Source organism: Triturus cristatus, chromosome 4_1 (assembly GCF_964204655.1).
Source record: "Triturus cristatus chromosome 4_1, aTriCri1.1, whole genome shotgun sequence".
In the NCBI taxonomy this organism is placed as follows: Eukaryota; Metazoa; Chordata; class Amphibia; order Caudata; family Salamandridae; genus Triturus; species Triturus cristatus.
The window spans coordinates 579,464,586-579,479,683 of record NC_140585.1 but is presented as its reverse complement, the minus strand read 5'-3'; the positions used below and the strand labels follow the sequence as shown (position 1 = coordinate 579,479,683).

The window sequence follows — 15,098 nt, the reverse complement described above, 5'->3', positions numbered from 1 at the left end:
GGTTGAAGAGTATCTCTACATGAGGGGGAGCTAGATCTTAAGTCACATAATACAGATTCAATTGTACGATCAAAACTGTCCATCAGTGCTGCTTGTGAGTCATCGAGGTTTGAAGGGGAGCCTGCAGATGCGATTAAACCCAGAGATGACCTGCGTGTACTGGCAATCCCGTCAGATAAGCGCCTTTCTAGTAAGTTCAGTTCACCTTGGATTACAGAGTTCGCCCTGATAATAAAATTATCCAGTGTTCCAGATACTATCGGTTGTGATTTCGTTGATTTACCCCATGTATCCATAGTGACTTACTTCCTTGTGCACGGCGAAACAGTGGAGCACAGGGACAGGGCCCGGTCCGGTCTTGACCGTGCTTGAACGGGCTTAAACGGGCCCGCCCTTTGCCCGGGCTTCGCCCCGGACTACGCCCCGCAACGCGTCCCGCAACGCGGTAGTAGGCGCGGGAATTAAATAGGAAGAGGAGGAGCCGGGAAGAGTGACCAGGTGCGCTCAATCCGATTTCACAACAGCGCACCCTGGACCTCGCAGTCCCAGCAGGAAACTGACTCCAGATATCCCAACACAAAGACGTCGTGAGTAAAACTCCTCGTTATTAAAAAGTTAAGATAGGAACAAAGTTCTCCTGTGTCCACGCCTGCGAGCGGCTCCCGCGAAGCGGGGGCCGCGAGGCGTTATGTAGGCGAGAGAGGAGGAGGAGGAGCCGGGAAGAGTGACCAGGTGCGCTCAATCCGATTTCACAACAGCGCACCCTGGACCTCGCAGTCCCAGCAGGAAACTGACTCCAGATATCCCAACACAAAGACGTCGTGAATAAAACTCCTCGTTATTAAAAAGTTAAGATAGGAACAAAGTTCTCCTGTGTCCACGCCTGCGAGTGGCTCCCGCGAAGCGGGGGCCGCGAGGCGTTATGTAGGCGAGAGAGGAGGAGGAGGAGCCGGGAAGAGTGACCAGGTGGGCTCAATCCGATTTCACAACAGCGCACCCTGGACCTCGCAGTCCCAGCAGGAAACTGACTCCAGATATCCCAACACAAAGACGTCGTGAATAAAACTCCTCGTTATTAAAAAGTTAAGATAGGAACAAAGTTCTCCTGTGTCCACGCCTGCGAGCGTCTCCCGCGAAGCGGGGGCCGCGAGGCGTTATGTAGGCAAGAGAGGAGGAGGAGGAGCCGGGAAGAGTGACCAGGTGCGCTCAATCCGATTTCACAACAGCGCACCCTGGACCTCGCAGTCCCAGCAGGAAACTGACTCCAGATATCCCAACACAAAGACGTCGTGAATAAAACTCCTCGTTATTAAAAAGTTAAGATAGGAACAAAGTTCTCCTGTGTCCACGCCTGCGAGCGGCACCCCCACTTGATTTAATCACTTTTACACATGCCGTACCATCCTCCTCAGTAGCACGCCTGCTCCCAAAAGAGAGCTCTCCAAATTGCCCGTGCCAATCCCTTGGGTTATAGGGTTGACGGCGGATAATGGGCCCCTTTATCTGAAACTGTGGAAAAGTCGCCCCGGGCACCCGACGGAGCTGACCCGCCTCCCAGTATAATAAAAATAAAAAAGCGCGCCTTTTCCGCGCGCGACTGCCGCAGCCTCGCGCCGGTCTCTCTGAAGTCACCCCTCGCGCTTTGAATATCAGGTGTGAGCCATTCTATCCGTTTCAACCGCACTCCTTTGCAAGATGTCCTCGCCTCTGATCCTATCCCCGTGATTTGGCCATCAAAGCCTGTTTAATCTTCACAGAATCGCGCGCAAAAAAAAAATCACTTTTTACTCACCTCAGCTGCCAGGAAAGGTCACATTCCAGCTAAATGCCCCTCGTTGTTTGTTATCACACTAATAGTGAATAATATAATATTATTATAAAAACGTAATATTATTCACTGTTAGTGTGATATAAAATGACAGAAACAAGGAAAGTGGAGGCCCAATTAACGTCGATAAAGACGGGCTGCCCCTGTGTTCCTGGCACAGAGTTTGCCACCTCTGAGGCCAGGGGTGGCAGGGGCAGGGGTCGAGAGGAGCAAGCCGGGTGTCACAGCTGTGAACCCTAGCGACCCCTAAATGATCTCCATTGCTGTGCTTCAGTATGTAACTTCTTTAACCTGATAACAAGACTCGTGTATAGGTTGCTGCAGAGAACTACCGTAGTGTTTCTATTATACTTCCTCTAATTTGAAACACCGCGGGATTTTGGCAAATATAATCCAGTGATTCAAAGCACAATAGAAAACGTTGTTAGAACGCTCTTTATTGCAGTTTGCAGGTTCTATCCCCAATGCCATCCAGTGGCGTCCTCACAATTCGAATGGTACATGATGTATCCGATGGTTTAGGGACAAGAGTGAGACCCTTCTGCAGCGAGCACGTCCTATGGGGGTGTCTTCTGAGACCTGCCTTGACCTTGGCTTAGAAGTCTTTGCCCTTAGGTGTATTTCATAAGCACAATACAGCCCTGCTCGCTCGGGTTCTCAAATGCACACTCGTATCTTTCAGTGCGAACTTGCATTAGGGATATTAATACACCAATTATACCTTGAAAGGGTTAGCCTCTCCTTGGACGTGGACTATTAAAGTCCACGTGCACGTGTGCATAGTGATACTGCGCCTCACGTTGATTAGTAAGTGTTGAACCTATGCTTGTTTAGCTGAGTGTTGAACTTATGCTTGTTTACCTGAGAGTTGAACCCATGCTGGTTTAGCTGAGTGTTGAACTTATGCTTGTTTACCTGAGAGTTGAACCCATGCTGGTTTAGCTGAGTGTTGAACTTATGCTTGTTTACCTGAGTGTTGACCTTATGCTTGTTTAGCTGAGTGTTGAACTTATGCTTGTTTACCTGAGTGTTGACCTTATGCTTGTTTAGCTGAGTGTTGAACTTATGCTTGTTTAGCTGAGTGTTGAACTTATGCTTGTTTAGCTGAGTGTTGAACTTATGCTTGTTTACCTGAGAGTTGAACCCATGCTGGTTTAGCTGAGTGTTGAACTTATGCTTGTTTACCTGAGAGTTGAACCCATGCTGGTTTAGCTGAGTGTTGAACTTATGCTTGTTTACCTGAGTGTTGAACTTATGCTTGTTTACCTGAGTGTTGACCTTATGCTTGTTTACCTGAGTGTTGACCTTATGCTTGTTTAGCTGAGTGTTGAACTTATGCTTGTTTAGCTGAGTGTTGAACTTATGCTTGTTTACCTGAGAGTTGAACCCATGCTGGTTTTGCTCAGGTTTCACCCATGCTGGTTTTGCTCAGGTTTCACCCATGCTTGTTTTGCTGTTGATTCATATCTTCTCCGTTGAGGAGGGAAATATATGGCCCACAGAGTATGAGGTTGGGAGCCTTTTATGTTTGTACTGAAAACTGACATCAACTCTAGGGCAGCGAATGGTGTGAAAATACCTTTACTGAACAACATTGTATAAAGATATCTTGTTCACATGTTATATGCAACATCTCCTCTTTTCAGTGTCCAAGCAAAACCTACGACCCGCTGATTAAGTCCACCAAAGACTTTCCAGATGATGTCATTAGCTTCATAAAACACCACCCACTGATGTACAAGTCAGTGCACCCCCGCATGGGAAGACCTGTGTTTACGAGGCTGAATGTGGACTACAAGCTGACACAGATCGTGGTGGACCATGTCATGGCAGAGGACGGCCAGTATGATGTTATGTTTCTTGGAACAGGTAAAGACAGAAACTCATTTTTACTTCTACATACTGTAAAAAGGAAACGTTAAATACATTAAAGAACAGTGCTATTAATGCAGTTCAAAGAGAAATGAAGCTTTTCAATTGTGTAGTGAACATAACATGCATAAGCAGATGCAGCTGTGAGGTTTACAGCTACGAACCCTAAGTTTGATAACATGTGTAATAGTCTAAGCAACCTTACCACTCCCACAGACCCGCCTTCACACTTTCCTTCCCTTACTTGCTCCATACCCCTCACTTCCCTCGACCCACAACCACCATTGCGTGATGGAATGTACCTCAGCTCCTCTTTGTACAGTGCTCAGCTGCTTTGTAGTTAGATTTGCATAATACACAAATACGTTCATTTGATTACACATTTTAATTGTATCTTGAATCATGTATCCTATTTAGGATAGGTTTTAGGTTTTCATGCTATTTAGGAAGAGTTTCAGGCTTTTGAGTAGAAAATGAGAAGTCACTTGATACTTGTGCAATAGATCCAAGGTGTTTAAACACAGATTCCCAGTTTCTTTTTTCATAAACCAGGTAGGCTGTTAAAAAAGCCTTGAGGAAATACAACAAAGCTAACTGTAGATGTATGAGGACATACAGTCTGCATTACAGACATTCAGATTCAAAAGCTGTTGTGCCAATGTCAGTGGTAGTAAGTAACAAAGGGGCTTATCATCAACGCCCAGTGATAATTATCGCTGGCCGCTCTTAGCGTTAAAATGTTTAACGCCGGCTATCGCAGATAATTATTGCCATGCTAGCGCTGTATTAACAAAGCTCAGCGCAATGGCGATAATTATCCTAGCAATAGCGATGTTTTCCATGGAACATCGCTGGTTTTCCAGCGATGTTCCATGGAAAACGGTGATACCCTTGATAATAGGGGCCTGTGGTCTTAGCCACACAATCCACCCCCCATGTTAAGTATGCCTTAGTCAGGAATTTAACAGACGTTAAATTCCTGCGTTAAGGCATTCTTAGCGCGATTTAAATAATCGCTTCCCCGCATTGTAAATATCACGAAGATGCCTTCGTGATATTTATCCATGTTGTTTCCACAGACACGCCTACTTTGCATCTCATTAGCGATGCAAAGTTAGGCGTGCTGGAAACGGGAGCCAAATCAGCAAAACACGCGATAGCGTGTCTTTGCTGATAAGGCGATAGAATTATCGCCGCTTTTCGGCCGAAAACGGCCGCAAAAGCGGCGATAATTTGTTATCGCCGCATTGTTAATATGCCCCTAAATATTTTTGAAGAAATAAGATTTTAGGGGCTTGTGCCGCCACAGCACCACTCTTTTTAAAGATCTGGTGGCATTAGCCTTTCAATCATATCTAAGAGGCGATGAACAGCAACTTTGTATGGCTTTGCATGGACTTATAGATATGGAGTAAGATAAAGCAGCGGAAGTCACTGCCTTGCCTTACTCTGCGTCAAGGAGGCGTTCCATGGGAGTTGAGATGGGTTCTCAGGACCCATGGATTTTGACGCAGCCCCAGATTTACTGATTCACGTAAACCTGGGGCCTCCCCAGAGCAGGCATAACCAGGAGAAATATTTTTATTTCTACTCATTTTTTCTGCTTTCCATGTGTGCTGCATTATGCAGAACACAGGACAGTAAATAATCCTGCCTGCAACAGAGGCACCCTTGCACTATGGTGCATACTTTGGCGCTAGGCACCAGCACAGGGAGAAAGGACAGGAATGCACCGTATTTCATAAATATTGTGCTTTCCCGCCTTTTCGTAGTGGTGTAAGGCAGCGCAGCAAATAGACTTGCGACGCTGCCCCACACCAGTTTCTCATAAATGAGGACCTCAGTTTCTTAGGCAAATTAGAAAAAAGAACTTTATTAGAATTTTGGTGCAACAGTTGTTTTACAAGCACATGCATATATAGGCCCTCATTTATGAGTGGCCTAGAGCAGGTTCGATATTTATCGCACTTGATAAAATCCAACACCGCAGGAAGTGGAAAGTATTGGGTGCAATAAATTGCACCTATTATATGTTTTCCCAAATAATGGGGAATAACATGCATATCTTGTTGCATACGTAATGAAAATCTGAATATCTTTGTAATTGTTGGAGAGTCCACCCAGTGAATTTCAGCAGGTTTTAACCTCATGCAGTTTTCTCTGTAATACAAATAACTCCAATGGTAACTGGAATTACTGCACATACTGAAATTCTCTGCGTCTTTCCTAATGTTTGCCGCAGTACCACTTAAACTCCCTGGAATGTGAAGACTCAAAATCAATAGATGATAAAAATGCAGGTTTGAGTCATTCAGAAGGTGATACAACTTTCATCCTTATTGCTTGATCATATTGCACCATATTCAACCCACCACACTACTCATACTCAATGTAGGTACACTCTCAAAAATGGTTTCGGGGGGTTAATGTTTTACATGATACTCTCTTGCATCAAAACACATGCAGCAAATAAACATATTTAAGAACAAGGGTGCATACAAAACACAGGGCCATACCGTCTGCTACATATTTCATGGTCTGACCACAAGATGCTGTTTTCTCTTATGACTATCCACATTTATGCACAGCAAACAGGAACCCAATATTTACTCACTGTTAAGTTAGAAAGTGATCACATTTGACTATGGCTCGTTTCGGGCAGGAGTAGCGTGAGAATTCTCGCCTCTTTACTTTGTCTGAAAAAGTAGATAAAAATATAAAGACTTTTCCTAAATCCTTCAATGCTAAACTTACAGTATTAGTTTCCCTTAGTTTTAGATGCAAATGACATGTTGACAATGGACTTTCACTGATTTCAACAAGATATCTGTTAACTGAGCCTCAAATTTAGGATATTAGAGAGAAGAGGGAGTTAATTGGTGACGGTCAATGATAAAGAATCCTACCATGGAAACCAGTTGCATCTATTAAAGGTAATTAGTAGGGCCACAGAAGAATATTGTCTCACCAGTTTAACCTAAAGTAATCAGAGTATGAGCTCTTTAAATTGTTGTCTGTGCACAGAGTGCCACCCTATCCAAAGTTTAGTGGGCAAGCTTGGATTATTCTTGGAAGAAAAATTTAGAATCTCAGGATGACAACAGCTCTCTCTGTCCCCCAACACTGAATATTAATTCTTGTATATACCTTAGTGGAACATAAGTTCAAAGTATTTTTGCCAAAATGATTCCTGGATTTAGAATCTTGGCTAGATGGTTTGGGATGGGCGGGCTGTGCGTTGTATGGAGCTATGGTAATGAAATTGAATGAACTTGCTCCTGTTCTGGCATCACTCGTGTAGAGGATTAATAACCAAACACACACTAATGAGATACATGCCACCTAGCTAAAACATGCTATGGTTAGGCGTCCTTTAAAATAAAAAAAATGTGCCTACATGCTGATCAGATAAACTTTTGACATTATGGGTAAGCAATCAGGAGAAGCCATCAAATCGCATTGTATTGGACATGTTTGCTTTGTTAGGCACTATTGATGATCACATACTGTTGGATATACTTGGCTGTGGATTAGGAAATATGGGTACCGCATGGCTTAGATTACATCTCTCCTGGGAGAGAGCTCATATCAGGTGAAGATAGACATCATCTTATATAAATCTAAGAAAACGGAGGTATTGCTTCCCACATAGGTCTGATTTGCTTTCCTTCTTATTAATGTATGCATGCTTCCACTTACATGGAATTCTTGGAACTACTACCTTGAGAGCCTGTTCTTTACAGATGACACACATATAGTTGACTATCTAGAATAGCTCCACGCTTGTCCTTTAGAAATGTATTGTCAAATGCAGGAATATATCTTCACTTTTAACAAAAGGTGAACATAAGTTCACCTTTAACAGGAGGCGATGAGATAAAGGTCCTCCCACTTTTATGTCAACTCTCCTCATATTCTCCTAGTCAGATGTAACGTGGGAGAGGCATCTTATGAGTGTGATGGTCAAGAATGTGGGTGTTTGCCTGATCCCCTAATTATGTACGTCAACACTGATAATCACAGTATTTAAAAACTGCGACTTCCACCTTAAATTAGCTATGAATTCCTAGAAATATTAGATAGAACCTCTTTCATTCAAGATTAGTATTGCAGAAAGAAGATCTGCTAAATGTAGCAAATCCCCTTTAAGATGGCGCGCTGCTGTATAACTCCATAGGGTGGAATACTTGTCCACAAAATGAAGAATGATGCAAATGTAATCCCTGTTTGTAAGCTTATCCATTGGCTACTGCTAAACCATAGCATCCATCTCGACGTTCGGTGTATGGCCCAAAGAGCAGATGTTGGTTGATAGCACTTCAAGAAACTTTACAAAATATCACCGTGACAGGAATTTGAGGTCTAACATCTAACAGTGGCCCATCTTGGGCTGGTGTAGTATTGTTTTGAGTCTTTCGCTGAAAATGGATGTGCTTGTCATCAGTATGCATTTGGAAATGTGCTTAGTACTGCTTGAGAAGACTTCCAGGGAGTTTATGTAGATGTCAACCAAGAAACAGGATAAAGAATATATTTAAGGGATATCCCAGGATACTGGACATGTGGGTGCACTGCAATGTGATCAACGGTTATGGAATGATCAGTGAGTAGGAGAGGTATCCTGTTACTTTTGTCCAGGATCTCTACAATAGCCTGAAAACAAAGACAGACCTCCTCTTCTTCTCACACAATAATGATGCTTGGCACAACCCAGTACTAAGGTATAAAGCCATAATCCCTGTGAACTCTGATAAAAAGCACATTTAGAATTAAACTGTAGGTCCATTGATGTCTTTTATATTGACAGCGTTCCAAAATCCAAGTTAACATTTAGGTACAAAATGCCATGCATCTATAATATTCAAATTATTTGTGTAAATGGAAAGGAAAATGCAAAAAAGGACTTGCGGAAATAAGTACACCATACTTCAATCAATTTTACAATTTTATCACTGAAGTTTTTCAAGAGGGTTGTCTTTTGGTAATTTCTGTGACTAGGAATGATTGTGATCTTAGGTGGAGAGGTGAGGAAATGTCCAATTACTTACTGGTAATCTTCGTTACCCCTGGTCCTGTTGACCTTGTCCCATACACTATCTCCCAGACAGAATAAAGAACAAAAGGAATGCTGGCACCCTACCTCACCCACTCTCACCAGGAATACTTAATGTGTATTTACCCACACTTCCTTCTGAACTATCAATCTCCCAATATGAAGGCTGGCCGTTCAGGTGGGAGGGAGGGGTGTAATGAATGGGACGAGGACAACAGGACCAGGAGTAATGAACATTACTGTTAAGTAATAAGACATTACCCCCAGGTCCCTATAGTCCTTGCCCCCTTCATTACTAGTGAAGAATACCCAAGCCAAGAACCCAGCTTTCATATTAAAAAGGATATCACAAAGGATACAATACAGTAACACCCAAAAGTGATTTATAAACACAGAACAGAAAAGAATACAGGAGCTCACTGCCTGCAACACTGTCAACCCAAAATTTGCGTCACCCCCCAGCACATTCTTGAGATGATAATGGCACACAAAAGTATTGGAGGATGCCCAAGTTGCAGCCTTACAAATCTCGGGAAGGGACACCCCTCTCAACTCAGCCCAGTAAGCTGCCATCCCCCTAGTAGAACAGCCTTAAACCCCCAAAGCAGGAGAAGACACAGCCAGAGAATAAGTTAACTCAGTCAGCTGCTTGGTCCATCAACTACTGCACAATGAGGAAGCCTTATCCTACAGTGAGGAAGCCCCAAAAGAAACGAACAACGACTTAGTCTTCCTAAAAGAAATAGTCCTCTTCTGATAGCTCTGCAAAGCCCTTTTCACGTACAACAAAGACCAAACCATGTCGTCCGTAGACCCAGAGTCAGCCACCAACTCAGACAAAACAATTTCCTGAGACTTATGAAACTGAGAAGCTACTACTGGCACAAAGGAGGAATCCAACTGCAGCACGACCCCATCATCAGAAAAGAACAAAAAGGGTACCCTAGCCATCAGAGCCCCCAACTCGCTAATCAGCCTGGTGGAATTGATTGCCTCCAAAAACACCACTTTAAATTTGACAAATTTTATGTCCACCAACTCCAAAGGCTCAAAAGGATTCAACACTAGCGGTTTCAACACCAGAGGCAAATCCCACAACAGAAACAGAGGCTTCACTAAAGGTTGGGATAGAGAGAATCCACACAACAACTGTGGCACCAGATCATCCACATCATCCCGGTTACCCCAAGGGCAGCTAAATATTTTGATGACTGCCCTCCGGGCCCTCAAGGTAGACACCACCAAGAGTTTCTCAAAACCGTCCCACAAAAGCCGCAGCACATCCATCAAGGATCACTCCAGGAAAGACAACTGAAGAGACCCACACCAACACTTGAAATTACCCCAATGCCTCTCATACGACTTCAAAGTGGAAGACCTGAGGGACCGCTGAATAGACACCAACTGTACTGCAACCCCATCCTTTCAACTTCTAGATGGACAGACAAAGCCTCAGAAAAGTTAAAGACGGAGCTGACTGCAGAAGAGAGAGAGAGCAAGGAATCATCCAGGGACCCTGAACTGCCATCAGCTTGAGACTGGGAAACCAAGATCGAGGTAGCCAAAATGGCACCATCCTCACCACAACTCTGGATTCTTCCCTCAGATGAGCCAGAAGCCTGGGAATGAGAGCAACAATAGGCAGTCCGGCCAATGATCAGTCAGAGCATCCATCCCAGGATTCACCCTGCTAGGAGCGAGCATAAAACCTGGGAACCTGTGTATTGAGCCGAGAAGCAAATAGGTCCAAGAAAGTCACACAAACCTCTTGCACACTTGAGAAAAGACCACTCTGGTGAGAGACAGTTCTTCAGAGGGCGGGAAAACCAAATGAGGGGCATATTATCAAGCACAGCGTTAAAATTATCGCCGCTTTAGCGGCAGAAAACTGCCGCTAAAGTGGCGATAATGGGCTTGATAATATGCCGCAGAGAATTCCAATAGAAGCCCATGTTGACACCAGAACATGGGCTTCTATGGGAATTCTCAAGGGCATATTATCAAGCCCATTTTCGCTGCTTTAGCGGCAGTTTTCTGCTGCTAAAGCGGCAATAATTTTAACGCCGTTTCTTGATAATATGCCCCGAGGGCATCTGCCTCTCCATTGTCAACCCCTCTGTTGTGAACTGCAACCGGAGACAGAAGATGCCTCTCCCCCCATTGGAACAAAGGCAGAACCAACGCATTGAGAGACCTGGAACTGATCTTCCCTGATTGTTCATATATTCCACAGTCTCTTGGTTGTTTGAAAGTACCACCAGGTTGTGACCCACCAGAAGACTACGAAAACCACATTACAGCCCTGCAGACTAACATACGGTTCCCTCCAATTGGAAGAACGTGTCCCCTCCTGAAGAGACCAATGATCCTGCAAGGACCTGTCCCCCAGAGTTACACTCCAACTCACATCACTGGCATCCTTTGTTAGTACCAGTGGCAGATCTGGCTGCAACAGCATTCCCTGGGACAGATTGTCCTGCACAGTTCACCAATCCATATCTGGGATAATCACTGGAGACACTGGGACCGGCTAAACTAGTTGCTTGGAGCACGGATCCCACAAGGACAGCAGATAGATCCATAGAGGCCAGAGGTGAAACCATGCACGAGGGACTGTGAACACAACTGCCGCCAAGTACCCCAACAGGCGTAACCACCGGCATACCAGAAGGGAGATACTGCACATCACTTCCAGTGTCATGGGCCACAAAACTCGAGCCCTGGAAGCAAGAAATTAATTCTCGTTGAGATCAGTCCGAAATAAAGCCCCATTAAATGTCAGATCCAGAGAAGGCACCAACTGACACTTCTACAGTTTCAGCTAAAATCCATGAGCTTTGAGAGATGCACACACTACCTGCAAATTGTGAAGAAACTGCTCATATAATGGAACATGGAGCAGTGAATCGTCCAGATAGGGATATAGGTAGATGTACTGGAGATGGAGCATAACGACTAGCAGAGTCACAACCTTGGGAAAAACCCTCTGGGCTGGCCGAAGGCCAAACAGCAGCACCTGAAACTGATAAATAATCCCTTTGATGCAGAGCCTCAGAAACTCCTGGAAAGGGGGATGGATTGGAACATGGTAATATGCATCCTGCAGACCCAAGGTGTCCATCAGATGTCCCTGCATTAGAAAAGGATCACCCTCTGCAACATCTTCATTTTGAAGGGAAGATGCAGTACAAACTTGTTGAGAGCCTTCAAATTCAAAGCCAACCAGAAGCCTCCCAGAGACAGTGCCAACAAAATGATGATGGAGTAAAACCCCTTGCCACTCTCCTTTGGAGGAACTTCATGAATGGTTTTCTTGTGCAGCAGAGAACAAAGCCTCTGAGACAAAGCCACATGCTTTTCTGTCCTGGAGGGTCAAGGAGTCGGACAGACCCCCGAAGCCAGAGGAACCTCCCCAAATTCGATCCAATAACCTTGCCTGACAATGTAGCATATGAAGTAGATTCCTCCCAGGCCAAGAGGAAGTGCTGGAGGCGACCTCCTACCACACTGTCCTGACCCACCATATAGTCAGGAGCAAGGTTCCGGAGGGGGAAATGTGGCCTTCCTATTTTCACCTCTTCCCGCCGGGAACCATCCCAGAGAATGGGAAGACTGCCTCCGTGAAGGCTGGCAAAATGGGGATTTAGATTTCAAAGACTATCTGCTGAAGCCAATTTCAGGGAGGACGTATGGTTCTTTCCTTGAACAATTTGTGAAGCTTATCCTCCAGTTCTGCCCTAAACAGCACAGTCACCTGAAAAGGCAACCGAAGGGTGGGTGCTTTCTGGGCAGAATCAATCCACCAGTCCTTCAAAACCAAATTCTGGTGAGCATCCACACAAGCTCCCCCTGACAGAGCTGAAGCCCTCACCACATCAAAGGACACATCCAAAAGATATTCCACCTCTCGCTCGATCTGCTTCAACGACCCAGAGCAATCGAAGCATCATCCAAGGACCCAAACAGCGCCTTAATGTCTGTAATCAGAGACTGGGCCAAATATATACCATAGATCCCTGCTCTAAGGGCCAAAGGGGAGTTAGAATACACTTTCTGGAGGTAGGCTTCCAGTTTCTTATCTACAGCATCCTTAATTATGACATCCTCCACCAAGGATGCCCTCCCTACTAAACTGCCCACAAAAGAATGGGAATAGAGTCCAGTAAATCCTTTTGCCTACCCTAAAAGGGGTACAAATTGGCCATAAAACGCGGTAGCATAATCTTGTTAGGAACTTTCCATTTGCAGGTTGAGAACCTCATGAATGTAGGGGCGAACTGGAACATACATAGGAACTGAAATTCGAAACAGGTGCAGGAGGGAACCAGTGAACTTCATCACCCATGTTTGACTTCAAATGTCAAATCAATTCAGGCAACATGTCCCTGGCAGTATACTTGCCCTTCTGCTCATCAATGCCAGGCCCCTCCTCCTCTGACCACTGCGAACACTGCACAGGAATAGAACTCTTAAGACTGCAGGGGTCACCCATCTCAAGCAAAGTCTCACAAATCAACTTCTTCAGTCTAGAGTCGTCCTTCTCCATGCACCGCTCAGGATGAGGAGAGTGGGAAGTGGCTGAAGAGCAGGGAGATGAAGTGGAAGCCACATGCTTCCTCTTTCGTGAGTGCTTCCCCATGGTTCCATACAGAAGCCCCCATTAAGCAAGAAAACCACACAGGACAGCACTGTTACACATCACAGCGTAGCAGAAGAAACTGCTATGCAGTACTTACTCCCGGGGCCAGAAGAAATAGGCATCCAAAACATCAGCGGGGCACAGGAACACCGCAATCACAGCTGAGGCGTGCTCTCAATCTCTGGCGCACCTGTGCAAGTAAGTCATGTCCACAAAACGATGTCAGGGAAAACCAAAGATAGCCTCATGAAATGTGCGTCTTCCTTTCCAGCCCAGAAGTCTAGGAGATGTGCTGTACTATGACCCCGGAACCCAAAACTTCATGCACCAACAACCCAGAGCCAATCTTGCATGCATGCATGAAGCTCCCTGCATGCCTGGCAGGCAGGAAGACGTGCCATTCTCAGCCGTCAACAACACCCCACTGGCAAGACTGCTGACTCAACAACAGAGCCACTCAGTCCTGCAGGAGCAGCGCACCACATTCCCTGTCCCTTTCTGTCTGCACACAGAAAAAAGAATAGAACGAATACTGGGAAAGTACATGTTAAGTACTACAGGTGGGAGGGGATGGGGTAGGTTGCCAGCCAGCTGTAACTGGCATCTCTGGCATGATTTGGGAGGCAGGCATGCGCAAATAAATAGACATTTATATTAAATCTTACCAAATCCAGATGACATGACGTCCTCTTCACTACGGACCTCTTCTACTGAAACTGCAATGCAGGACCCAGCAAACTCACTTGATCAATCCTAGTGCTGCTCACATGCTGTTAACCAGAATGAGAGCTGTGCCCTGATTGGAGGGATCGGCCTCCGTTGGTGCTCACCAGTGCACTGGAGTCCTGCACTTGCTCCCAACCCAGCTGTCTTACGATAGCTAGGTTGAGAAGTTTAAAGTGCGCAAGTCTGGCTGGCCGTTGAAAGATGGCCGGCAAAAGAGAAGCACTTTAAACAGTGCACAGGCAGCCCTCTGTGCACCACACTCAGTAGGCCCCGCCACATCCTGACACTTGGTTCAGGATGGGATGATGAAAAAAAGAATAGCTATAAATTAACATTTTATTTTTCATCTCTGGGTCTTTGGGGGTAATAAAGTAGGGTGACGCTCCTCCGCTCCAATCTTGGAGCCGCTCCCAATCCCTTTTGTTCTTTTTTTCTGTCTGGGAGTCAGTGAATATATCAACTAGCAATGAATGGGGCGAGGACTAGAGGGACCTGGGTGTAATGGTGGGACGTCTAGAAGGGTCTATCTTGGGCTTTTTAGTTTCTCAAAATGGAACACTTTTTACAATTTTCATTTATAAATGGGTGAATAATCTATTTTACTCGTGATATATCGCAGGGCTTTGCACTGTAATTAAAATGTATACCAACGTTACACACCGTATACAAAAATAAAAAAAATAAACTCCTTTAAGCTTCGGAAACATTTTGCAATTAGGTTAACTTAGAGAGAACAGAAGTTTTGTTAGACATGGAGCAGCACTAATATGACATGCGATTAGGGAAGGCCCTGTGAACGGAAGAAGAAAATCATGAAAGAAATAACCTGCAAAGTAAAAAAAAAAAGTGAGCATTTTTGTTTACGCCGAGCTCTTAGATTGAATCATTTGCCTAACCCACTGATACTTCTTGGATATTTACGTATACAGTTTACAGTCACAATCGAGTCTAATATTATATTTCAGCATCAAGTGATATTT

The 15,098-nt window shown here is 44.9% G+C and overlaps 1 protein-coding gene across 2 annotated transcripts in view; it reads left to right on the top strand.

The window, feature by feature from the left end:
• The window catches only part of SEMA3D (semaphorin 3D), a 375,590-nt gene that overhangs the window by 277,173 nt on the left and 83,319 nt on the right, over window positions 1–15,098 (top strand). For both annotated transcript variants that reach the window (XM_085652905.1, XM_085652906.1), the window contains exon 12: window positions 3,475–3,697. In XM_085652905.1, the coding sequence (XP_085509031.1) occupies window positions 3,475–3,697 (223 nt within the window). The remainder of the gene's footprint in view (window positions 1–3,474; window positions 3,698–15,098) is intronic.